Below are 27605 nucleotides of genomic sequence, written 5' to 3' on the forward strand. Positions count from 1 at the left end.
TTAAAATCTGTTTCATTTCAAGTCCAGAAAGTGACACATGCCAACGTTCATAGTCTCTCTCGATGTCAATTCCCCGTATCCCCAGCTAGCTCCCTGTATCCAGACGCTCTTCTCAGGGCTGCATTAGGGGCCATTTGAATATTTCATTTCCTATTAATTATGCACTGTGACTCTCCATGTCATTAGAAGGGGGAAAAATCTCATGTAACAAAGGATGAAAAGAAGCAAGGCGCATGGCTTCCGTGAACAGAGGAATTCCGAAGCTCATCACGTAGGTCACCCTTCAATGAAAATGAGGTCTATGCCGGTTAAATAAATTGAAGTTGAAACGTCTTTACCTATTCTTTTTTTTTTGTCGTAAGATGTACTGAAATGTTTACCGGTTTCAACCTACTTAATTAAATGGCCTTTTATTTAATTCAGATAAATGAGAAGCTGAGAGTGGACAGAATTGATTTCAGCAGCCAGGGTTATCGTTCACGCTTTCTTCAGATATGCCTTAATTTCTGTCTTTTTGTCAAAATAATTACATTGAAAATACTGAATATATACTACAGACTATTTAAAACTATATATACAACAGGGACATCTGAAAAGCAGTGTATTTGCCATAAAGATTTAAATCAATGTGCCCAAGGTTGAAAATAGCCCTCTGAAAGAGAAACCTTCACATTCAAGCAGAATGCCATCAATTTCCCCTCCCTTCACATAATGTCACTTTTGTGTGTGTCTGTGGCTTTTTAATGCACAAATGTGTTGTCGGTATGTTAAGCAATCGGCCCATAACAAAACTGCCAGGGTGGCCTTTAGATTTATTGGGCCATCACTTCAGCCCGGCCTGCCATTGCTGCTGCCCCGGTCAGGTCTGGCTACTTTTTGCAATAAATGACAGAAAAAGTGTATTTGAGAAGGCAGGCACGCCGCACACCATTCCTCCCTCCGCCGGCGCCACTGTGAGCGCATAGAGGCATGCCTAGTGACAGTGACCTACATGGTCACTGAAGATGTGATATAATTTATGATATATATAATATATTGGATCCATTAGCGAGCATAATGAAGTAGTGAAATGAAAGGGTATTTGTGAAATCAGTTCAAACATCCTGCTCGGATTATGATTAAATGATTAATGAAATGCCCCTGCATAAGCATTTTCAAACAGTAATTCATGCGGAGGCTGATAAAAATCCTCCAATCATATTTCCTTCACTCGTGAACCTTATCTCCACCATTTTATATAAATCACGGAAAAAATCCTGTCTGCTGCCGGGCAAGCTACTTATTTAGATTAGTAAAAACGTGCAGGAAAAGAGAACATCTTCGCAGTATAAAATAATCATGCATAATTATATTCATAATTCAAGTTTGTGACAGATTCCATCTCTCTTCTTCTTGTTGTCCTTTGCCTTTCCGTCTGGATTCATTTGACTTCTCTTCATCTTGATGACATAATTAACTAAAAAAGCCACCAAAATAAGGAGAATGTGCCAGAAAGGCATAACCAGAAAGGCATGGTGCCATCTTTGAAAAGAAAGGTTGCACAGTGAAGCACTGTATAATTTACTAAATTAATCCAACCTGAAATTCTTAAGTCATTTTTCTTATCTATGAAGTTAAGTTTGAGCACATATGGCCACCTCATGAAATATGGATTCCTTTCTTCTTTGCTTAAATAATTCCTTTTCAGGTTATGCAGATATTGTTTTATAAATCCTGGTAATATTAGGGTAGTTTTATATTTCTGGATCTGCACAGTATTTACTCATTATTATCTGTATGTGTGTTCACCATTCCTACTTTATTCCCACAGTACCCGTACAGAGGAATTACTAGATCACGTAATCACATAAAGAATTATAGGATTTTTATACAGTTGTTTAAAAGGCTGCAGTAAAACCATGTGAAGACACACTGAGCTGAGAATCTTTGTTTTCTCTTTTCTCTTTTCTCTCAGGCATCTCAACAATGAGCACGCCCTGGACGACAGGAGCACAGCCCAATGTCGGGTGCAAATGCAGGTCGTACAGCAGCTGGAACTACAGGTATTGTCTCTCGTTTTCGCCAAATATGTGTGGCTCCTTTCCTGACACTTCCTCTGTCTACTGCCCTCCCCCTGTCTCGCAAATATGAACCATGGGTCACATTGAGGGGGGTGGAAGAATAAAATGATTTTGTACATTTGTGAGTAACCAGTCATTAAAAATGTGTTATGTATGCATGACAGCAAGGCAAAGATATATGAAGGGCTCCGGGGCTAAGTAGAGAAGATAATTACATTTTGAATTTTACTGGGTTTTAAGGTTATTTATGACTTTAAACTGTTTGGCACCAACAATAAAACACTTCTTGAAATGCTCAGGCAGCAGCCAACGATGGGCTTCCTCAGTGTCTACTAGGTTTATTGGAACAGAAAGATACGGTACAATATTTCTCACAAATAACAGTGATAAGGAATATTAATGCAGTCCTCCCTATGAGTGGTCTGATAGGCACTTCGTCCATACGAGGGACCCTGGAAAATATGCATATGTACATTAAGTATGCGCTAATGGAAAAAGGGATGGCACAATTTTGGTCCATTAGTGTGCGTAAGTAAGGGGCTGTGGAGAGGTGGTCTGAACACTCTGCTGGTCCCAATGCCCTCTAGGCTGGAACCAGGTGCCTTTGGGGAAGGTTTGCACATATTTTATTACAACTGAAAGGTAGACACAACAAACCATGCCATTAACTGTTGTTTTTGTGTATTTTATTGTTGCTAAGCAGGCATTGTAATCAATGGCATTTTTATGTATAACAGATTCAATGATGTATATACAGTTGAAGTCGGAAGTTTACATACACCTTAGCCAAAAACATTTAAACTCAGTTTTTCACAATTCCTAAAATTTAATCCTAGTAAAAATTCTGTCTTAGGTCATTTAGGATCATCACTTTATTTTAAGAATGTGAAATGTCAGAATAATAGTAGAGAGAATGACTTATTTCAGCTTTTATTTCTTTCATCACATTCCCAGTGGGTCAGAAGTTTACATACACTCAATTAGTATTTGGTAGCATTGCCTTAAAATTGTTTAACTTGGGTCAAACATTTCAGGTAGCCTTACACAAGCTTCCCTCAATAAGTTGGGTGAATTTTGGCCCATTCCTTCTGACAAAGCTGGTGTGACTGAGTCAGGTTTGTAGGCCTCCTTGCTCGCACACGCTTTTTCAGTTCTGCCCACAACATTTCTATAGGATTGAAGTCAGGGCTTTGTGATGACCACTCCAATATCTTGACTTTGTTGTCCTTATGCCATTTTGCCACAACTTTCGAAGTATGCTTGGGGTCATTGTCCATTTTGAAGACCCAAGCTTTAAATTCCTGACTGATGTCTTGAGATGTTGCTTCAATATATCCACATAATTTTCCTGCCTCATGATGCCATCTATTTTGTGAAGTGCACCAGTCCCTCCTGCAGCAAAGCACTCCCACAACATGATGCTGCCACCCCCATGCTTCATGGTTGGGATGGTGATCAGAAGCTTCTAAAGCCATGACATCATTTTCTGGAATTTTCCAAGCTGTTTAAAGGCACNAGGCACAGTCAACTTAGTGTATGTAAACTTCTGACCCACTGGAATTGTGATACAGTGAAGTATAAGTGAAATAATCTGTCTGTAAACAATTGTTGGAAAAATTACTTGTATCATGCACAAAGTAGATGTCCTAACCGACTTGCCAAAACTATAGTTTGTTAACAAGAAATTTGTGGAGTGGTTGAAAAACGAGTTTTAATGACTCCAACCTAAGTGTATGTAAACTTCCGACTTCAACTGTACTACCATTTATCAAAGTTACAAAAGCAATGACGAATAACAGAATTTTAACCTCAAATGACGAGTTAAGTTAAGCCTTTCACAGCACTACCATCTTACTTATTATTTCCGCTCTGGTTGTGTGTATCATTCAGAGCAACTCGGTGTGTGTGTTTATCAGACACATTCCTCCCCCTAACCCAGCATATCTCTATAATGTGACCTGACAGCTACTGTAAGACAGAGTGGACAGTTTAGGACAGGTAGGCAGATCAAGGGTTTGTTATTGGCAATGGGACCTAGAGTTTAACCTTGAAGAAGATACATCTCCAGGTAGACTTGTTCATGAACATTAAGGTTTCAAAATACACCAAAGTTTATAATCAGAGCAGCATATTAAATAAACAACGTACATATATGACATACAGTGAGAAACAACATAATGCATTGGATTGTACTACAGAGAATTTGATTTTTGTTCATAAAGGATTTAATGGTCGTTTTTTTCCCCTTCTCATTACAGCTAGCGAAAGACAAAGAGCGTCTGCAAGCCATGATGACGCATCTCCACGTCAAATCCACTGAGCCCAAACCCACCCCACAGCCAGTGAGTAAACTCTCTACCATATGCCTGTTTTCCGTCCTCCTCTTCTCTCACTTGTCTAATTGCCACACTTATATGTATTAGTGTATCTCTTTATGTATCTGCTAAACGAAAGCAGCTGCTCACTTGAGAGGAGCACTAAATAATGTTTTGGTCACATATTTTGACATTCCAGATTCTATTTTGTTCTGATGATTAACTCAGAGCACATGGTAACAGCGGTCAGTGGTGGCTGAACTGGTGTTGGTATGAGCCGACACCATAGACCTCTGTAGCGTGGTAAAATATAGACGTTTCTTCAATTGGTTGTGAAGATGGTATCCTGGGGATTCCACCAAATAAGCTTCAGAAATACAACATGTTTCTCAAATTAAGAGCAATCGTGATGGCTGTTCAATTCCTTATCTTGACACATTTTTCGGACCATAACACCATGTCTGTTATGTCATCATGTCACGATATAACTTACTGTTTAATCCTTGTCTTACAGGGGTACCACTTAAAATACAGCGTACTGCTATTTTGTCATGTTTAAGAAGGCGCGCCATTACCATAGTTCAGTCAATGTGACAGTTCATTCATAGTGCCAAAGGCATGAGGGCCATTACACTGCTGGGCTGAACACAGAGACACACACACACACAGAGAGAACCTCTCCTCTGACAAGTTCCTTTCAAAGCCTCAATCATTTATTTACAGTCAGTCTGGAGCTATTGACGGGCAGAGTCTCTGTACGGCGCGCCACATAGCGCAGGAAGGCAGGCAGGAAGGCAGGCAGTCAACATAAAGTGCCTGGAGATGTGACAATAGGCTGCTTGTCGGAGCTTTGCCTCTGTCACACACACACTGATTGTGTAGATTAGGCTTCAGAACGAGTGCCTGTCACAGGGACATTTGTATATGAAAAGTGGCTGGGGCAGCAGATAGCATCTTGACTTCTCTATCTCTCCCCAGGGCCAGTGGGAATGGCTGTGTCGGGGCTCTGTGCTAAAGCTCTGGGGGGTGCTGCTTTTATTCAAAAACGCATTCTCCAGCGGTGGTGCAGTGCATGCTGGTAGCTGCTATGATATGCTATGATAAATGTGTCTAGCCGTGGTGTGGCTCAGTGGCTGGATCAGTGGGGGAATCCCACAGGTCAGGGCCTGAGTCCCAGCTGGAGCTCTCAGTTAGACTAGAGCTGGAGCTGACCTCAGAGTTAGACCAGGCTTTAGACTATAGACTGTTCAGGGATTGGGTGTTGATGGGAGAAAAACCATTCAGTCACGATAGACAACAGCAATTGCCTGCATTTTACAGTTACTATTTTACAGTTCGTCCTAATTAAACACATAACACATAGATATATACTGTACGTACATAGTGTCAACTGAATACAATTTCATTTATTCCTATGAGCTTTAAAAACAAAAAGAGCTGAAGAATGCAGTCCATAAACAATCTGTGTGTGTGTGTGTGTGCATGCGTGGGTGTTTGTGTTTGTCTTTGTGTGGGCGTGGGGGTGGGTGTCTGTAGTTGGTGTCACTAAGCATTCTCGTCAGAAGTCTGACCTTTTCGCAGTACATAATTAAGGAGGGACTTTTTTGTTTATTTTCTTTAGCAGCTTGGCAAGTCAAAGCCAGTATAATTAGATCACCAATTACCATTTCATTAATTTCTGTCTGAAGTCTCATTTTGTCTCTGCACTGGAGTGAGCCCAAATGCTGAGGGAAACAAAGGCCAGGCTATTACCAGGCTGTCTGGCCTATTGTTGAGAGCCACTCACTGTTTTTGGCTGGGGAATATGGATGAAACATGAAACAAAGACTGCTAATCCACAGGAAAATAAGTCTATTGATAGTATTGTGTCAGAAAACAACCAACCCAAGTGTGATTTATTTGGCCCTTGATTTAGAATAACACCCTCGTACAGTAGTGAATGTACTGTATACATTTATGTGCTTACAGTAATTGTGTAACACATTATTTGTGTAGAACTCTGCCAAAAGGCATATTCTGGCCTCAGAATTCTTAATAAACATTACATGCTGTATTTACACATCTCTATTGATGCAGAAAAAAAACAGACACAATTCCCATGTTTTAGCAAGTGTAATGCAAATTAATACAAATACACAGACTACAATTCATTCAAAAAAATCACACTAGCCATAACCTCGTTAAGTCAATGTCATGTCAAGGATAAATATAGCGGTGGTGCCAGCCGTGCAGGCAGCCCCAGATTTCTTTATTATATACCTGTCTATCATGTGGGGCCCTCTTGGTGGTAATGACTGTTAATAGGGTTGTGGTAATTGGGTGGCCGTGGAGGATCCATGTGGGGGGGTGAGATGTTAAACACTGTCTGTTCACTTTCACCTGCAAGCCCTGCGTCTCCACTGTAACCCACAACCATTATCAGCTAAACATCTGATACCTCCAAAGCAATTGACAGCGTTGGCATTTCATTAATTTGTTAGCACAATCCACAAATGATTGTCAAAGATGAGACGCCTCCTGCCCACTCTCTCTTTCTCTCTCTCTCTCTCTCTCTCTCTCTGTTTTTTCCTCCCCTCTTTCCTTGCAGACTGAAGTCATGTTTAATTTGGAAACTGGCCTCCTTTGGCAAATGAGCAATTAGAACAATTTTGTGCGAATATGTATATGTGTCATTAGCTTTCCTGCAAATTAATAGCAGGAGCAATGGGTCAAACTTGAATTTTCCACTTGACTGCTGCTCCACTGTGGAGGCTTGGCAGAGTTTGGAAGCAGCCACAGCTGCTGGAAGCCATGGTATACGTTCAGAGCACTTGGCTTAATTCGTTTACCTTGTAGCAATTATTACTAATATCCCTCCCCACGCCCCCACCCTTGACAGAAAAGCAACCCCTCTCATTCTACCTCTCTACCAAATATTTGTGATGCATCTTGCGCCAGACAGCGTAGCCCAGGTGATGGGGTCATTCAGATACAGCATTTAATCATCTGATCACCTCCATAAGCATCTCCTAATTAGAGTCCTTACAATACAATTTCAGCTTGTAATTAGCCCAGATTGGCCGCTTCCTTTCCGTGGCTTATTAGTAGCTGCTCAGCGGTAGGTAAGAATCACATTGTCATTTGTCAGGGCTGTTAGGGCCACCCATCTCCCCTCGCCAGTCGCCACGGATGTGATGCCAGCAGATCAAACAAAGGGAAGAAAACAGAGAGCAGGGAGCTGAGCCGTTAGAGGAGTAGGAGACGGGAGGTGGAGAGAGCATGAGCAGTTCCTCGGTTGTTTTCTAAGTGTTTAGCGAACGTTCACGGATCATCCTTGAGGTTGGCCATAATTAGAGCTGTGATCAGCCTAGCCAATGAGGCATCTGAGACGCTGGGTAATTAACGAGCTTTTGTCTGTCTGTCTGTGTTTTGTTTTGTTTACTCTCCCTCCCAGCTCAACCTGGTGTCCAGCGTCACCCTGTCCAAGACAGCCCCCCCTGAGGCCTCACCCCCCCTGAGCCTGCCCCAGACCCCCACCACCCCCACGGCCCCCCTGACGCCCCTGTCCCAGGCCTACTCCGTCATCACCCCCAACAGCCTCCACCACAGCGTGGGCCCCATGCGCCGGCGCTACTCTGACAAGTACAACATGCCCATTTCCCCAGGTATTGGACGCATATACCACACACACATAAACACACACACACACACGCGCACATACAATTTCAAATCGATCAGACTACAAATGTATGTATAATAGTTACTAACTATGGCCTTTCTCTATGTTCGTCTGTATGCTGTGTTTGCTCCCTTTGTACAGATATTGTCCAGAACAAAGAGTTCTACATGAATGCTGAAGTCAGACCTCCCTTCACATATGCCTCACTTATACGCCAGGTAAGGATCCTCTGGTTGGATGCCTCCGCTCTGCACTTCTCTGAGCTGGTAACTTGCAATGTATTTAATCTGTCATTTAAAGGAATAGGGCCTTTAATCTGCTTCAGTGGCTTCTGTCGTTAACAGAACACGCAGTAGATAAATATTCAGCCAAGACACAGATTGCTTATTTTCCGCTTTTTTTCTCTCTCCCTTCCTTGTTAAATTTCAAATACAATTTAGACGCGCAGCAGAAGATTAACCATTTGCAAATTAGTACAAGAATGCACTCGGGACTCCAAAAAACGGCCATAAATAACATTTGCTTTTGATTAAGCATTACAGTGGATGTGATTATTATGAAATTAATTTCACACAACAGTAGGGATGAGCCTGTTTTAAGATGGCCAGTCAATTATCGGCCAGCCCGCAGTAATCTGTGATCTCAGGAATTTTTCTAAACCTGGCATAATTGCTGGCCTGTAATCTGCTTGAGAAATGTTTTCGCTTCCCTCCATTTACACTGACAAAAGAAATATATTCAAATTGTGAGATTTGAATGGGAACCAGACAGTGTTCCATAAACAAAGCGTGAGGGTACACATCATCCACATCATCACACGGACAGACGATGAAATGTAGTCTGTGTTCTTTCAGGAGAGCACACACAACCTGCATGCCACTTGTGAATAATTGATTGTTTTTCAGAGGGAACAAAATGTTAAATGTTGTTTCTGTCTCTTTTTCCAGGCTATCCTTGAATCACCGGAAAAGCAGCTAACACTAAATGAAATTTACAACTGGTTCACACGAATGTTTGCATATTTCAGGCGCAACGCCGCAACATGGAAGGTAAAATCACTCTTCACTTTGACAACCTTAGACTAATATAAAGGGCAGGGACTGTTGTGTTGATCTTGTGGAATTAAATGATAGTCAAATGTATCAAGTTTAAATGCAATGAATGAGTCTTTACCCAATTCATAACTTTGCCCCCTTATTCTATCCGAATAGAGCCACCCCTAACACAAACTGTCTGTAACCTCGCAGAATAAATTATGAGGGAAATTGTGCATTCTTGTAAAAGAAAATCCCCACCTAATATTTGGAGATGTTTTTGGTAGTGGGTGGAATTGGTTTAACTCCCTACTGTGCTGCCAGGGACTCCTGGCCGAGACACTCCCACAGAATTTAAACTGAGAACACCTTTTCCACTGGGCCACACACACACACAGGCAAACAAACCCCCAGAGAAACAGAGACAGAAAAAGAGAGGGGTTAGAAAGAGAGGGCAGACTAAAACCAAAGGAGAAGCTGAGGAGTAAGAGAAAAGAGAGTGATGAAGCATTGAAGGCTACCCTCATAAGACAGGGAGGGCCTGTAGTGTAGCGTATCCACAGTGCAGCTGTGAATAAACCCCTGAGCCCCCCCACCATCCCCCCCACCANGCCCCCCTCCCCACCACCAGCCCCCTTCCACAGCTCACTGTCCTCTCTCTTTAACTGCCTGCCTTCGCAGGCCGCTGACAGCCCTACCATAGGGGCACATTGGAGTTATAAACACCAAATCCCACACTGTGAAACACTCCTGCATAGAGGCATGCATGCACACGCACGCACACACACACTCAATAAAGCACTCAGATGACAAAGGGCCATACGTATACAGAGTTCCAATCTCATGTGTCAGTGATTGGTTTATTTAAAAGGGCAATCTGCAGTTGTTACATCCATTTTTGGACTTATAAATGATATGTACCCATTGATTCTTAAATAATGTAACTTATAAATGCCTCATGAGCTTAGTTTAGCTGTGGTACCCCATCAGAACCCAAAATATAAGCTTATTTTACGCATATTTTAAACAAAATAAATGTCAACAAACACTGTATAGCCTCAAAACATGGTTAAAACTATAATTTGATGGCATGGATGGTCACCGTTTGCATCCATAGCTCTGTCTTTGGATTCTCCAGCCTCATCCCTCAGCTTTTTACCGAAACAGTGGCGGGGAAAGCATGTTGTTATTGTTTCAACTGCTGATTGCCACTTTAAGAAAAGTAACCCGCATACTCTGCAAATGGTCTTATGAAAAAGCTTATCATATAACCCACAAGCTGAAGCTTTTGGAAATGTGTCTTCTCCATTATTGTTCAATTGTAGGTAAGGTCATAACTGAAACTGACAAACCAAACAGACTGGTTTATTTGATCAAGGTCTTTGTTCAGTTTGGGTTTCTGTTATCAGTAGGCTCTTCTCAAATGGCTCATCATAAATTCAAGCTCTATGAAAGATATTTTAAAAGGATGTTGATGAAATGAAACTGTATTGCCATAGTAACTGGAAAATATTTCCACAATGTTTTTGTCATTTGAAACTTTTGGCAGTCTACTGCCAATAGATCACTGATACTTGAAAGAATGTACTGTATTTATGTCCAGGTTCTATCATGTGTCTGTCTAAATGTTTCTTCTCTGAAATGAAATGGTTCATTATTAGACATTTTCTTGTGTTGATAGAATTTTTTTCTCCCTTCTCTTTTTTACACCAACTGCAGAACGCAGTCCGGCATAATCTTAGTCTTCACAAGTGTTTTGTGCGAGTAGAAAACGTTAAAGGGGCTGTGTGGACAGTGGATGAACTAGAGTTCCAAAAGAGAAGGCCACAAAAGATCAGTGGGTAGGTCTGCCATCTCTGGCCGACTCTGGCGTTTGTCTGGTCTATGGGAAGAGGCTGCTCCATGTCATTGTCTGCGTGCCACGATGTCCCCCAAAGTCGCTGTTTGCTTTAGTGTGCAGCATCCCCCGTGCTTTCCGTGTTCTACTCCTGGTGGTGTAACCATAACCCACATTGGCTTGTGCTTATTTTCATGTTGATCATCTCCCTCTCCTCCCTTGTCCCTCTGTTTGTGACTGGTGTTGGTCTGTCTGTCCCTCTGTCTATCTGTACCTGTGTTGTTGTGATCACTGCATCTGCATCTGGCTGCCCTGATGCTTGTCTCCTGCTCAGGGTGCCATTCGCACCAACCTTTCCCTGCATAAGTGCTTTGTGAGAGTAGAGGATGAGTTTGGGTCCTTTTGGACTGTTGATGATGAGGAGTTTAAACGCGGCCGCCACGTACAGCGAGGCCGCCCTCGGAAATACACCGCTGATGAGAACTTTGATGAGCTGCTCGTACAGTAAGCACTTCCGCCTGGCCCACTCTGCTTCCTGACCCCCAACTTCCCTCCGCCCCCCCCCCCCCCCCACCTCCTGCATGCTCCGCCTCTGTGTTCCCATCAATGCCTCTGTGTTCCCATCATGCCTCTGTGTTCAGCTCTTCCATCATACACCATGCTTTTACACAACCTGCTTTCATCAACCTGTTTTGTCTTCCTTACAATGAATTGAAATGATTCTGTGTGCTTTTGGGGATTGATAAAATTGCATGGAATATATTAAATGAATGATGAGCATTTTCTAAACTAAAGTTGTTTTCTGCAGAAGTCCAGCATTAGTGAAGAACATCCAGACCAGCTTGGGTTATGGGCCAGCTCTCTCTGCAGCCTTCCAGGTAAATGTGAATAGTGACTCAGTCTCAAGCTCTCTGGGCGTTCACCACTTTACCTTTTAACCTTTTCCTGTGAGGGAAAGAAAGGCAGGAAATAACAAACACAACACTGTGTCCACCTCCTATTCCTGGTCATTCTTCCTTGTTTTGGATGTACGGGTGGTGGGTTGGCAGGCTGAAAAGTGCTGACAGTTTTCTTCCGTTTCACTGTTTTAACACTGTGCATGCTTTTCAGGCTTCAATGGCAGAAAACAACATACCTCTATACACTACTGCTTCCATTGGAAGTCCCACCCTCAACTCCCTGGCGAATGCCATCCGAGAGGAGATGAACGGAGCGATGGACCATGGAAACAGCAACGGCAGTGACAGCAGTCCAGGACGCTCTCCCTTGCCAGCTATGTGAGTGGCTCCTTACTTTTTATCTACAGTATTTGTTTAAGACTGGAGGCAAGGAAAGCGTTTCAGCTGGTCACCGCTGATTCAAATAGATCCCAAATATAATGGATTTTGATAGAACATTTAAATATCCACCCAAATGCTTTAGAGTTTGATATTAAATGTCAATGTTATACTAAATGAACAGTGGTAAAAAGGATTATAAATAACGAGAGGATGATATTGGCGCAGTTGAATGAAGGGTCAGGGCACTGTGGCTGCAGCCCTCCCTGAAAATGGAAACTCCACCTTCTGGAAGGTTTTGAAGCCAGGCAAGGCCGGGAAGAAAAGACCGAAGCCCTCTGTTATTTCAACACAAAGTTTATAAACTCTTCTTTATTACGGTTCAAAAATGTGTCCTGCCATCTGCTGAGTCCAGCCATAATCACCTCTTGATTTATTAAAATATTTACAAAATGCCAGAAAGAAAAGTGACAAAGCTGCTGTCTCCTCCAGACTGAAACATGACCTCCAACACGTTCAGAACCCTCTGAGCCGTCGAAAGAAAAACAACAAAAAAGCATAATTATTCTAGAAGAAATAGTCCCAAGATTCCCATGTAGGAAAGCTGTGGTCGGCCTGGAAACCGCAGTTCCCTATTCACTTGTTGTATAGGAGTGTCTGCTAAGTTGTTTGAAGCCTAAAATAATATGGGGCATGCAGCATCGTTTCCAGATGTGGGGCAGACCACCGATGTGCAGCTCTGCTAGATTTAGGGATGGCCCCGTAAAACATCAGAGCTAGAGGGAAGTTGTGCCGGAAAACAAAAAGGTGCAGTATTGAGCTTGTGGCGAAATGGAGAAAAGTGCCATCCCTAATCACTGTGAACATAGCTTTGGGCATCGCTCTGGAACAGGAAAGGCAGAGACAGGATGGGTGTGCTGGCCCAAAGGCTGCCTGTGTCTCTCTCCCTCACTTTATCTTGAGGCTGATTAAACCCATATTCTGAGCTTTTTCACAATTACTCCGTGTGGATAAGCTTTATACGAGTACAAAATTCGTCAGAGCGTTCAACTTCAGTGCGTTTGCGCAGCGCCACATTTCTTCTATCTTCTATGAAGCAGCACGCCTTCAAACAAACGTTCAGGTTTACTAGCTAGCACCCTCTATCGCTCTCAAGCCGGCTCCCTCTCTCCTCTCTGTTCTCCAAGAGATGCACCTCACATAATCTACAGACTCGCAACATCCTCGTCCCACCCGAACCAAACCTGGCTCACAGCTCTTCACCTGGTGTACAGACATCAGGCTGACTATGGAGTGGCCCAGGCCTTACATGTGTTGACCAGCTGCCTATCTCACAGCCCTGCATGGTGTTTGTCAGAGTTAGGCTTTTAACACAGAGAGGAAAACAGGGGCTGTTCTATTTTACAGGAAGACTATAATCAGGTATCCAGCCTCAGCCAGCTAATTAAAAGCAGAGTGTGGAATCAGCATGCAGTTCAATAGCATAATAATAACAATTTCATGTTTGCCCTGCAGCTAGGGATTGAGACCTGAGGCGATGTGACTTGTGGAGTTACTTTGATCTGAAACCAATAGAAAAGCTGACTTTACTTTTCTCCTTGTTTTGTCAGCTCGTTTGTGTTGAACTTGTTTTCAAGTCTGTGGGTAAATAAATCTAATTTGTGTAACGTTTGTGGGTAAATAAATCTGGAACATGCATGTCACTGGTTGCTGGTCAAAATGAGCTCAGCATCTCGTACTGACATATAGTGATGGGGGAAATAAATGTATACAGTTACACATCGCCATATTATTTTTGAACGATATTATATCGATATTTGACTCCGTGTATCGATTTCTAAAAATAACAATTGAAATGGTTAGAAAAAGGGAAAATATCCCGCAGCTGCTCATAATGTATTACCTTTTTCCCTCCTCTCTGCGCCTGTGGAGCCTCCCTCCCGTGCGCTTTATTCCTGCAGTGTTTCTATAATGAGAATTTGGCAGATCTCATCTCTTTAGCGCCTCCTTTGCCCAGGCAGTGGGCTAGGTTCATGTTTTGCCTTGTTTACAACTGACAGCGTTATTATTCTCGTAAGGGCTCTGTTTCTTATCACAATGTTGTGTTGAGTGTGCCTTTCTGCTCTGCTCTCGCGCCTTCCTGCCAGTGCTTTTCTTCTCTTATTGACACTTGGGTGAAAATATGCATTAATTTTGGAGTTTAAAGCATGTATAGCGGTGTCTGGTCGCTGTGTTTGCTTGAAGTTGATTAATGATAGAAGCTGGCTCGGGGTCATCCTCTGGAGACCCGCCTCGCAGGTTGTGCATGTTAACGAGTAGGAAGGGGAACACACAGCACGCCACTGATCCACCGCCACCAGGAGGCTGACAAACCCCCCACCCGCTCCCTCCGCAGAGTCCATTCTTCTCTCTCCCCGTCGCACGTTGTTAATCTTCCTCATTTATCAATTCTAAGTGAATACCCTGTTGTCAGCTGCTATGAAAATAAAGCCTGCCGGTTTCCTGGGATTGGAATACCTCAAAGGAAGGTGAAATTATCATCAAGCCCAGCCCAGTGAGGCCCCTCTCAGAGATTCATTAGAGCCATTCATTTGTTTTTGTTTCTAATTTCTGAATCAATACATGTCTGTGATTCTGTTTTCGAGAGAGAATGAAAGGTTCAACAAGGGTTTAACCAGCTAAAGATAAACTAACTGGACCATCCCCTGTCTGTTTGTGTTCTGTTTCCACGCAGGCATCACATTAAAGAGGAACCGCTGGACCCGGAGGACCACGAAGGCCCCCTCTCCCTTGTGATGACGGCCAACCACAGTCCAGATTTCGGTCACCACAGAGATTACGATGACGACCAGGGCCACGATGACATGCTGTAAGGCCAGGCCCCCAGAGGCAGAACTAACCTTAGTCATCTGTGAGATGCCACGACGTCACAGATACAAGACTGCAGTCTCAGCCCTCTGATGACAGCTATCAAATGTTTCCAATTGACTTTTAGTGCCATTAAATACATAGTGAAAAACACAAGAACGAGAATACGTCTCACTTGGGAGTATTTTTGATTTATATCTACTTTTTTGGTTTAAGTGAACGAAAATATGAAAAAAAAAAAAAGACATTTCTACTCAACATGCGTTGGATGGACATGTTTGGTACTGGGGACTTCTTGGTTAGTGTGGTGATTTCAAGTCCAGGATGGACTTGGACCTGCACTGTGCAGCCAGTATGGACTGCATGCAGCCCACTCAACCACACTGAGCACGGACTGCTGAGGGATTCTCTGTCTTTTTCTCTCTCACACACACACACACACACACACACACACATATGCCCATAAACTCAAGAGATATTGACTGACATTTAATTTACACTATGTGTGTGTGTGTGTGTGTATATATTTTGTTCATTGTCACTGCCTTCAAAACTTCATTGGTTGGCTTCCATCTAGGGTGGGAGGGATGTTTTTTGGTGTGTTTTGAGGGTGAGGGGTTTAAAATATAAATATATGTCTTTTTCATTGTTCATTGCTCTTTATCGCATTTGATTTCTTTAACTGATCAGACCTCATGCCCGTGCTGTGGAGATTCTGTATGGTCAGCACTTGATGAATGTTTATATGATTTCCTTTCATGTTGTCTCCATGTTGTTTTTTACATGAAGCAGAATGTCAAAATACCAAGTAGTATTTTTCTGTCATTTATTCCACATGCTTCAGAATGCCACCTCCCTGACATGTAGCCCATCCCCATCCCATCCCCCCAAGCTCATGAAGTCCATCTGCAATGCACTACTCGTAATGAAGGCTCTCTCCACGCATCAATGAAGTTTAATTTAAGATGGGAATGAATGACAGAGAAATCATGCAGGTTATGATTTATCCTCATGAAATGATGTTTGAGAACAGCCCTTCACGGCAGTGCATGTTAGCTGCAACCTAATTTCTGATCATTCGCAAGCTCCCAGTTTTAGAAAGAAAATGAAATGTCAGGTGTGCAGGACAAAGATAATATTTTAGACCAGCTAATTGTGATTCCTGAAGACAACTGTCATCGTAGATCAAACGTGTCCAGTTTTCCACACTGTAATTTCACTCATGGAGGGATTGTTTGGCCATGCTTGAAGATATCAAAGTGCATTCCCTATAGTTGTCATGTTTTTTACCATATGCATGACCAGTTGGCTCTCTCAGTTTTGAGTGATTATTAATAATTACACACATCAGATAAAATATTAATGTCCTTAATTTAGGGATAATCCCAAAACGGGCAATAAGATCTGATCATTGCTTCATTCCAGTATTTGTCAGCCATGTTACGGCCCCAGACGCCCACCCTTACACAAGGGAACTGATGATCTGGTACAGTCAGGAGTCAACATCAGCAGAACCCAATGACCAAGTCAGAGTAGTGATGTAGGCCCTGCAATAGAGTGAATGGGATTGATGCAGGGACTGTGGCGCTGTGAGGCTGAACACAAATGGGCTTGATCCTAGGTTTGGTATATTGATATGAAACGGAATATGCTCGTACAAAGACTCACAAAAATGACTTTTTAAAGACTGCAACCACTTTGCATTTTTATTTATTATTATTAGTTCAGTTTTTAGTTTTACTTTTGTATTTAGTTGTTGATGTGTCGGATATCTTGTTCTGTGACTACCAAAGATAAACTACAAAGTAAAAACGATGTTCTCTGTTTCATGCAATAGCAGATAAGGCCAAATATCCTCCATTCTCTCCCATTGGATGTGACAGGATCTATTGATGGAGTATAGACTCAGCTTTGTCAAGCCAATGGCTGATTGATTAGAGAGGGCGCTCCTCAAGCAGTCGGACTGTCATTACCTTTAAAGCCAAAGGGGTGTCTTGACGAGTACAGTAGCTGCAGGACTTTGCAGTGACCAAAACTTCAAGGGAGATGCAGAGTCAGACAAACATTATGACCAAATTAGGGGAGCATGGTCTTTGGACCAATGAGAGGGAAAGGGATCACTCTGTCCATCTATCAGCAGCAGATTACTGTGCAACATAAGGGGATGGATAAAAGGAGATTATGATAGTAACGATGCTGATTTACCAGTAGACAGGAGAGCTTTGCAGAGAACAATGTGAAAAGGATTCTTTACTTCAACTGGACCACACAATGATTAAATATTTTGTTTATTTTTTATTCTTTATGAATTTGTACCCTTTCCAACGATTGTATGCCACTCTTTAGTGAGTCCTGCTATCTTGACGGGATTCTACTGTTCTTTGTTAACATTGGCAAGGCTTTATGATTGTGTTTAGTTTCTGTCAACGTATTACTTTTTATATTAAAAAACACTCCTGTCAACTAATAAGCTGGGTACAAGGTACTTTATGGCAGTTATTTGAACATTTCATCATGCATTTCCTATTACTAATGAAAAGGGCAATCTGTGGTTTTCAGAAAATGTATTTAATATCCAATAGCAGGCAGCTGTGGGATGGGTCAGTAACAGCCGGACTGGGATCGTGAGAACAACTCGATCTCATCCAAAGCCAGTCTTTTGCTGATTTGCTTGGTATTCTGAAGGGGGAAAAGCTGGTAGATTAGAACATTCTCAGCATGTGTAGCTTGACATTACTAAAGATAACAGCATGAGAAAATTGTTAGTACACAGACCTCAGTTCAAACCTATAGGGAATGATTAAATTAAGAGAAGAAAAAAAATGTTTTTCGCTCAGTTGAATTTAGTTGTATGTCTTGCATGTGTAGTCTAAAACTGTAGTGAGTGAAAAAATATTTTTTTAAAGGCAAAAAAAATGATAAGAATACTACATTTGAGCTTGTTTATCTTGAGGGTCTCACATCCTTTTTGCAAAATCAGTCCAAACCTCAGGCCTTTTTTCATTAAGAAATCACCTAACTTTATTTGATCCCATTTTTCACAATCTATTGTCAGTCGCTTGGTCGTGGGCTTTACAACAGTAGGTTGTTAGTATAGCCTTGTCTTTTTCTTGTCGTTTTCTTTGCTTGTTTCTTTCAAAGATCAAAAATAAATGTGTGTTATTCTTTTTGCTTTATCACAACTGCTTTGTGTTAACTATAAAAAAGCTTTGAAAAATTGCTGTATGTATTGGAATAGCAAACTGTACTGCAAATGTATTTTACTTAGTAATCCTTGCTTTAAAAAGTCATACATGCAGACATCTGTGCGAGATGGGCGGGGCAGGGTGGGGGATTATCCCAGATTTTGGATTTTAAACTGTAAAATAGAAAACAGACTTTTCTCTGTTATCATTGACCTAAGGATTTTGTACAGATTTTGTTCTTCCTTGTGTTAAGCTGTTTTTGATACTTCCTTTTGATGGTCCAACCACTGCCTTCTGTGGCTATATGTTAAACATTACTGCTCGGAGAAAGGGCAGACAGGTATATTTCCTCTACAAGACTGAGGTATCTTGCATGACTAATTCCAGGGTCACAGAGATGAGAAATAATAGTTAAGTGGTCAGTAATAGTGTAAGGGTGTATCAATCTAATGATATTTTATATGAAACTAATAGGAAAAATAAGAAAAATATGCAGTGCCAAGATGTAGAGAGTATTTGTTCAATGCTTTGTTTTTATTCCAGAGGAATCGATTAATTCATACATACATCATCAGTGATGTCATCATCATCAGTCCATCGTCATTAGGTGAAATACATACCGTTTTTATTTTGTAATATTTTTATCTCAACTTATTTTTTCATGATAAGTAAAGCCGAGCACATCAGGTAGCAGTCTTAAGTGGAGCACAAAGGTTAAACGTTAAACGTTTGATGTGAGTCAGACTGTACTCGTCCTTGATATACTGTATGTTGAATTTTGAACAAGAAATATCAACCCAAGTCGAGTAACCTTTTGACCTTGCTGTGCTCTGTGTAGGTGGCATCAGATTCCCCCTCAAGACACTTGTGGCCATGCTAATTTGCCACGGTTCCATCAATCATGATCCACCCCACTGTCGTTCACCACTGTGTTGTACCATCATCCTCTCAACCCGTGCTTCTGGCGGAGGGAGGGAGGGAGGAAGGTACAGCAGAGCAGCTGTCACGGTGCTTTAATGTTTCAGCAGTTAGGTTAGTTTTCTGTTGAAGCTGTAGTCTGTAGTTTTCTGTTTTATTAACTAAATATTCTGCTCATCACCTCTATCATCAGTCTGTAATCTCCTCATCATTCCTGGTCTGTCTGATGCAGAATATTCTGTTGTACAGTCAGTCTCGATAACTGACGTAAGCATTCTAAAAATGCAATAAAATGCTGGTTGTTCACGTTTGTTTCCTGAAGTCATTTCTTACTTGGTTGAAATGGTAGGGATCTGCATACAAAAAATACTGAAATCCTAGTTGCCTTGTCCATGTGTACCAACGCAGGACGCAGCAAACGAAAAAGGCCACTTGAGCATTTATTTCTTCATGTTATCTTGCCATAGCAAATGGGTACTTTATACTCCAAAAATCTCCTCAAAGCGATTGCACCTACACTATACAATGATATTTTTTATTTTTTTTGTATAGGTTAGATTGTCACAGATACAGGCCTGTTTGTCACCTTCTGCAGGACTTCTGAGTCTGTGATAAGGACCACCACTATCATATCAGCCTCAACATTAAATGATCTTGTAATTAAAAATAGACAGTTAAACTGTTCTAACATCAATTTAGGTAACAGCATTTGATAAGCTATAAATTGTAACTGCATTAAAATTCCAGAAATATTAGCGATATGGATTTCTTGATGGGAATTAACGCTGATGACCAAGACTTGCTTTTTTATGACGGAAGCACAGGTCATGTTGGCCACAAAACAGGAGACAGAGATCAAGTCTAAGCACTTTTAATCTTGTGAAACAAGCAATTACAAATAGCTGCATTGATTCGTTAAAAAGCTTTAGGTGACATAAATTGTTTCTCGCTTAGCTTATTGCTCCTATACATAAATGTCACAAGTATATTATTAATTAAAGCCATTGAAAGACAAGATTTAATAGAAACAATATAAAATCATGACCAATCTTTTTGCTGGCAATATTTTATCTAGCATTTGGGGTCCTGAATTTCCATGTTGTATCTCCAGTAATAAACAGTACAGTTGGCTGGTGAATGATTGGATCTCTTGATAAATAATCAAAATACTGAGCTATATTGTATGCTCAACAAAATGAAAAAATTATATTATTTTATACTAATACAATTGCTCAGAGAAATAGATTTTGTTTAACAATCTCAAAAAGGTAGGTGTCAAAATGATTGGATCCCCTGTTTTCAATACTTCAGCACCCTCCCTTTGCGAGGATTACGACACTGAGCCTTTTTCTAAAATGTTTTTTGAGATTGGAGAACTCATTGGGAGGGATCTTAGGTCATTCCTCCATACATAATCTTTCCAGATCTGATATCCTTTGTCTGCGCTTATGGAATGACCTCTTCAATTCAAACCACAAGTTTTCAATGGGGTTCAAGTCTAGAGACTGAGATGGCCATTGCAAAATGTTGATTTTGTGGTCAATTAACCATTTCTTTTTGGATTTGATGTGTGCTTGGGTTTATCTTGCTGGGAGAGTCAGCCTCCTGGCAGAGGCAACCAGGTTTCTGGCTTAATGTCCTGGTACTTGGTAACGTTCATGATGCCGTTGACCTTAACAAGAGCCCCAGGACAAGTGGAAGCAAAATAGCCCATATCATTAAAGATCCCCCACCTCTTTTTCTGAGCAATTGTATTAGTATAAAACAATATACTTTTTCGATCATACAATCATAAAATAACTGCTATTATATTCTCATACAACAATGTAAACAGAACACAAAACAACCCAACTTTCGTTATTCCAAACGCAAATCAGTGTACATTGTATGTTATTATAAACTGGGTGGTTCAAGCCCTGAATGCTGATTGGCTGACAGCCATGGTATATCATGGCACATTGTGTCGTGCAAAAAGACAGCCCTTAGCCGTTGTATATTGGCCATATACCGCACCACCTCAGGCTTTATTTCTTATTTCTTAAATATATATTCCAAAACGGATTTGAAAAACAAAACTGATTTGAGAATGAAGGCCTGCAGTTTGAACAAAGCTTACTAGAGTTGCATAGAGATATTCTATGACTAGAGCCAAACCAACCTCAGAGAAACCCAATGGGCCGATTAAGCCAGGTCATCTATTTACCCTGTTGGAACCGCAAAACACACAGTCTCAGCGTCAAAAGTGAAGAGGCGACTCGGGATGCTGGCTTCTAGGCAGAATTCCTCTGTCCATGTCTGTGTTTCTTTGCCCATCTAATCTTTTATTTTATTGCGAGTCTGAGATATGGCTTTTTCTTTGCAACTCCGCCTAGAAGGCCAGCATCCGGAGTCGCCTCTTCACTGTTGCGTTGAGACTGGTGTTTTGCGGGTACTATTTAATGAAGCTGCCAGTTGAGGACTTGTGAGGCATCTGTTTCTCCAACTAGACACTCTAATGTACTTGTCCTCTTGCTCAGTTGTGCACCGGGGCCTCCACTCCTCTTTCTAGTTTGGTTAGAGCCAGTTTGCTCTGTTCTATGAGGAGTGGTACACAGCGTTGGACCAGATCTTCAGTTTCTTGGCAATTTCTCGCATGAAATAGCCTTAATTCTCAGAACAGAATAGATTGGCGCGTTTCAGGAGAAAGTTAATTGTTATGGCCATTTTGAGCCTGTAATCGAACCCACAAATGCTGATGCTCCAATACTCAACTAGTCTAAAGAAGGCCAGTTTTTTTCTTCTTTAATCAGAACAACAGTTTTCAGCTGTGCTAACATAATTGCTAAAGTTTTCTAATGATCAATTAGCCTTTTAAAATGATACATTGGATTAGCTAACACAACGTGCCTTTGGAACACAGGAGTGATGGTTGCTGATAACAGGCCTCTGTAGGCTTATGTAGATATTCCATAAAAAATCTGCCGTTTCCAGCTACAATAGTCATTTACAACATTTCTGATAAATGTATGTTATTTAATGGACAACAAATGTGCTTTTCTTTAAAAACAAGGACATTTCTAAGTGATCCCAAATTTTGAACGGTAGTGTGTACTGGTGTAACATCTTTCCTACAACTGACCAGGTGAATCCAGGTGAAAGCTATGATCCATTATTGATGTCACCTGTTAAACCCACTTCAATCAGTGTAGATGAAGGGGGGAGCATGTTAAAGAAGGACTTTTAAGCCTTGAAACAATTGAGACATGGATTGTGTATGTGTGCCATTCAGAGCGTGAATGGGCAAGACAAAAGATTTAAGTGGCTTGAACGGGGTATGCTGCCAGGCGCATCAGTTTGTGTGTGTCGAACTGCAACGCTGCTGGGTTTTTCACATCAACAGTTTCCGTGTTTATCAAGACTGGTTCACCACCCAAAGGACATCCAGCCAACTTGAAACAACTGTTGGAAGCATTGGAGTCAACATAGGCCAGCATCCCTGTGGAACGCTTTCAACACCTTGTAGTGTCCATGCCGCACGAATTGAGGCTGTTTTGAGGGCAAAAGGGGGTGAAATTATTAGGAAGGTGTTCCTAATGTTTTGTACACTCAGTGTATGTATAGTAGAATTAGAAATCATAATTTAGTGTGCATCTGCATCAAATTACAGGATAGTCTTACTTTGATTACATCAAAGGTTGAGTGGCATGCTGTTGAAAAAGCCTGGCTGAGTGAGAGAAAATCTTTTAGCCCAACATGTGTGGTGCTCATCCATCAACATGCATCTGCCGTGGTGAGAAAACACCATATTAAATCAAACCACTAATCATTCATTTCACTTTTTCAAATAATGAATCAGATTATGGGCTTTGCTGTGTTGTGATACTGTAGGCTCCAGCGTCCATATAGAACAGTAGGCTCCATTCATCAATCAGCAAGACAAATTAAGCAATTATTTACTGTACCAGTCAAAAGTTTGGCACACCTAGGCATTTGAGGTTTTCTTTATTTGTACTATTTTCTACATTGTAGAATAATAGTGAAGACATCAAAACTATGAATAAACACATATGGAATCATGTAGTAAAATTGTAAACAAATCCAAATAGATTTAGATTTTAGATTCTTCAAAGTAGCCACCCTTTGCCTTGATGACAGCTTTGCAAGCTCTTGGCATTCTCAGAACCAGCTTCCAATTTGTTCAACACTTTTTTGCTTACTACATGAATCCATATGTTTTCTTTCATAGTTTTGATGTCTTCATATACTTCACTACAAATAAATAAAAACCCTTGAATGAGTAGTGTGGCCCCAACTTTTGACTGGTATCGTATATTGCAAGACAATGAACATCATGTATGAATATGATAGTGTAAAAAATAGAATTTTGGATGAAACCCTACAATACATAGAATATTCAGGCATCGTGTTGTATTGTCACATTTCAGTCATTGTAGTCTACAGCCAAGTTTTGCATATCAGATTCAAATATTTCTTTTTTCAGCATTCTGAACAGCCAAAAAGCGATATCGAATCAGATATTCAAGCACATTTCAAACATCTGAAATCAGATACAAATCTGATTCTGGCAATGTGATTGTGTCTGACAGTCAAATCTGATTTATTTTGCCCTCAAGTGGTTATTCGACTGTCAAGTGGTTTTTAGACAGTCAAAGACTACTTCAAATGGAGATGGCTCAATGGCGCTCACACGTGCTCACAAAAGCCATAATGCGACAATACAAAGATGAATCCTCTATCATCTCTTGTCTGACACACACAAATCCGATTTGGTCACCTAACTTGCTGTTTGGACATCAGTATCCAAACGGAATTTGAGAATGAGGCTGCAGTGTGAACAAAGCTTACTAGAGTTGCATAGAGATATTCTATGACTAGAGCCAAACCAACCTCAGAGAACCCAATGGGCCGATTAGCCAGTCCTATTTACCCTGTTGGAACCGCAACACCAGTCTCAGCGTCAAAAGTGAAGGGCGACTCTGGGATGCTGCCTTTAGCAGAGTTCTCTGTCCATGTCTGTTTATTTTCCCATCTTATCTTTTATTTTATTGGCCAGTTTGAGATATGGCTTTTTCTTTGCAACTCTGCCTAGAAGGCCAGCATCCCGGAGTCGCCTCTTCACTATTGGCGTTGAGACTGGTGTTTTGCGGGTACTATAATGAAGCTGCCAGTTGAGGACTTGTGAGGCATCTGTTTCTCCAACTAGACACTCAATGTACTTGTCATCTTGCTCAGTTGTGCACCGGGCCTCCCACTCCTCTTTCTATTTTGGTTAGAGCCAGTTTGCTCTGTTCTGTGAAGGGAGTGGTAACCAGCGTTGGCCAGACTTTCAGTTTCTTGCAGTTTCTCGCATGAAATAGCCTTAATTTCTCAGAACAAGAATAGAGTTGCATAGAGATATTCTATGACTAGAGCCAAACCAGCCTCAGGAACCCAATGGCCGATTAAGCCAGTCCCTATTTACTTCTATTGGATTTCACTAACACAACTTGATTCCTGCTCCTCATTCATTCTAATTAAAGCATAGCAGACAACAGCAATCCACACAAGAGCTTACCTAAATAGCCAAAGCTGGCACATTCCCAATATTGCAGTGTGTGGCAATTAGCAGCCCTGCAGTATTTGCTATTCATGTTTGATGTAAAACTTGTTTATTAGATGGGCTGGAGGCGCTGGTGTCGATGACGCTGCCTGTAATTATACCATATATTTGTCTGTTTCTGATATTGTAAACTGGCACTTACCACATCAGTTAAATTGACACACTGCGCTGCTTGGTTTACTCTGTAATTAAAACATGTTCTGTTAATTAGATGATGACCACTTTATTCCAGGGCTCTTGTGTTTGGKCTTTTCTGTAGCGGYRCTGTTTGGATCATGAGTTGCCAGACGCWTCGCTAATCAGCCCTTGTTTTGTTTCAATTACCACCTGCTGTTCAAAAGGCATGCCTGGATGCCCCCTCCCCCAGTCTAAACAAGGCTGGGCCTGCATGGCTCCCAGCTCCCAGTCCCAGCTCCAACAGTATACATATTAATACTCGCCTGGCTTTCTTCTTCATTAGGAGCCACATCTAGGTTTCAAAGAGAGTCCAAGCAATTAAAAGGGAAGTTAGGAAGAGCAGGGCTGATGAAAGAATAAAGGTACTTATCACATCAGTTATAGCACTCCTCTGTGTGTAGCCAACACTAATTACTCCTGTTGAGTAAATAGCAAAGTGCCTTGGACGTCTCCTTGTATTCTATACACCATTACAGAGGAGGGGGAACTGTTGTGCGTTATAATACTGACATGAGTACTGGAGTGTAACCTTGTGTGATAGTGAATGATGGGGGGTGCTTTTGTACATGTTTATCAAGTAGTTTGCCAAATATGTAGCTTATCTCAGATGGTTTGGGGTCTCCTAGAATTAGCATGAATCAGCCCGGTAAAGCAAGCTCACCTCACCCATCACCTTATTGTGTTCCAGTGACTTTCCATGACCTCTTAATAACACAGAAACTGCAAAGAAGAAACGTATCGTCAAAGTCAGGCCTAATTTGCATAGATGTACCCAACAACTGCGTGGAGAGTTTGTAGATAGGATAGATGTATGAAACGTTTGTATAATCTTGTTCCTAAACCATCACACATACATACTGTTAAGTTGTCTATACCAGTGTTTTCCAACCAGAGGTACTGGGACCCCTGGGGGGTACTTGGCCTATCCACAGGGGGTACTTGAGAAGACTCATGAGACCATAGGCCTAATGGTAAAATGCACATGAGGGGGTACTTCAGGGGTACTTAAGGCAGAGCAAAATATACTTAGTGGTACAGTTACCGAAAAAGGTTGGGAACCACTGGTCTATACTACAGCAAGTCAATAAGACTTTGGTTAGTTGCACCTTTTGGTTTTTGCCCTAGCACTACACAGCTAATTAAAATAATCAAAGCTTGATGATGAGTTGATTATTAGAGTCAGCTGTGTAGTGTTAGGGCAAAAAACAAAATGTGCACACCTTGGGGTCCCCAGGACTGAGTTTGCGAAACACAGAGCTAGAACTTACAATAAGAAGAAGTAGGAGGGCATCTGAAAATTGCATCATTATATGCGACTGTGGTATTAATTACAGGTATCTGTGTTCTTCCCTTTGTCTGAACCCCATGACCAAATAAGAAAAGAAAGGCATGTATCTGTGTTCTTCCCTTTGTCTGAACCGCATGACCAAATAAGAAAAGAAAGGCACCCAAACAAGCAGCCAAACTCTATTAAGATGTATTTTTTTGTCATGTTCCAATATTCAACATTAAGCAGTGTTCTTGAGTTTGAATAATTGAAGAGATGCAAAACAACATGAATAATTACAATTCCCTCTCCCGCTTTATGTCACAATGAATTAATGAATGACACCAAGTTGTTATTTGAATTTGGATGTCAAAAATTCTCGAGAATTATATGTGTTGATGCCGACCTGGTCACAAAGGAACACTAACATAGACAATTACATGGAGAGACATGCAGTTGAAGTCGGAAGTTTACATACACCTTAGCCAAATACATTTAAACTCAGTTTTTCACAATTCCTGACATTTAATCCTAGTAAAAATTCCCTGTCTTAGGTCAGTTAGGGTCATCACTTTATTTTAAGAATGTGAAATGTCAGAATAATAGTAGAGAGAATTAGTATTTCAGCTTTTATTTCTTCATCACATTCCAGTGGGTCAGAAGTTTACATACACTCAATTAGTATTTGGAGCATTGCCTTAAAATTGTTTAACTTGGGTCAAACATTTCAGGTAGCCTTTCACAAGCTTCCCTCAATAAGTTGGGTGAATTTTGGCCCATTCCTTCTGACAAAGCTGGTGTAACTGAGTCAGGTTTGTAGGCCTCTTTGCTGCAAACGCTTTTTCAGTTCTGCACACAACATTTCTATAGGATGGAGGTCAGGGCTTTGTGATGGCCACTCCAAACCTTGACTTTGTTGTCCTTATGCCATTTTGCCACAACTTCGAAGTATGCTTGTGGTCATTGTCCATTTGGAAGACCCATTTGCGACCAAGCTTTAACTCCTGACTGATGTCTTGAGATGTTGCTTCAACATATCCACATACATTTCCTGCCTCATGATGCCATCTATTTTTTGAAGTGCACCAGTCCCTCCTGCAGCAAAGCACTCCCACAACATGATGCTGCCACCCCGTGCTTCACGGTTGGATAGTGTTTTTCGGCTTGCAAGCCTCCCCATAACGATGGTCATTATGGCCAAACAGTTCTATTTTTGTTTCATCAGACCAGAGGACCAAAAGGTACGATCTTTGTCCCCATGTGCAGTTGAAAACTGTAGTCTGGGTTTTTATGGCAGTTTTGGAGCAATGGATTCTTCCTTGCTGAGCGGCCTTTCAGGTTATGTCGATATAGGACTTGTTTTACTGTGGATATAGATACTTTTGTACCTGTTTCCTCCAGCATCTCACA

The 27605-nt window shown here is 41.3% G+C and overlaps 1 protein-coding gene across 1 annotated transcript in view; it reads left to right on the forward strand.

Moving 5' to 3' along the window:
• LOC111969851 (forkhead box protein P1-B-like) overlaps positions 1 to 19458 on the forward strand; it is a 138957-nt gene extending 119499 nt beyond the window's left edge. The window contains 9 exon segments of the mRNA XM_070445545.1: positions 1955 to 2042; positions 4319 to 4402; positions 7809 to 8019; positions 8175 to 8251; positions 8981 to 9082; positions 11239 to 11408; positions 11713 to 11782; positions 12015 to 12181; positions 14916 to 19458. Coding sequence (XP_070301646.1) covers positions 1955 to 2042; positions 4319 to 4402; positions 7809 to 8019; positions 8175 to 8251; positions 8981 to 9082; positions 11239 to 11408; positions 11713 to 11782; positions 12015 to 12181; positions 14916 to 15054 — 1108 coding nt within the window. The 3' untranslated portion in view covers positions 15055 to 19458.
• Positions 19459 to 27605: the final 8147 nt, after the last annotated feature.

Source organism: Salvelinus sp. IW2-2015, linkage group LG11 (genome assembly GCF_002910315.2).
Source record: "Salvelinus sp. IW2-2015 linkage group LG11, ASM291031v2, whole genome shotgun sequence".
Classification (NCBI taxonomy): Eukaryota; Metazoa; Chordata; class Actinopteri; order Salmoniformes; family Salmonidae; genus Salvelinus; species Salvelinus sp. IW2-2015.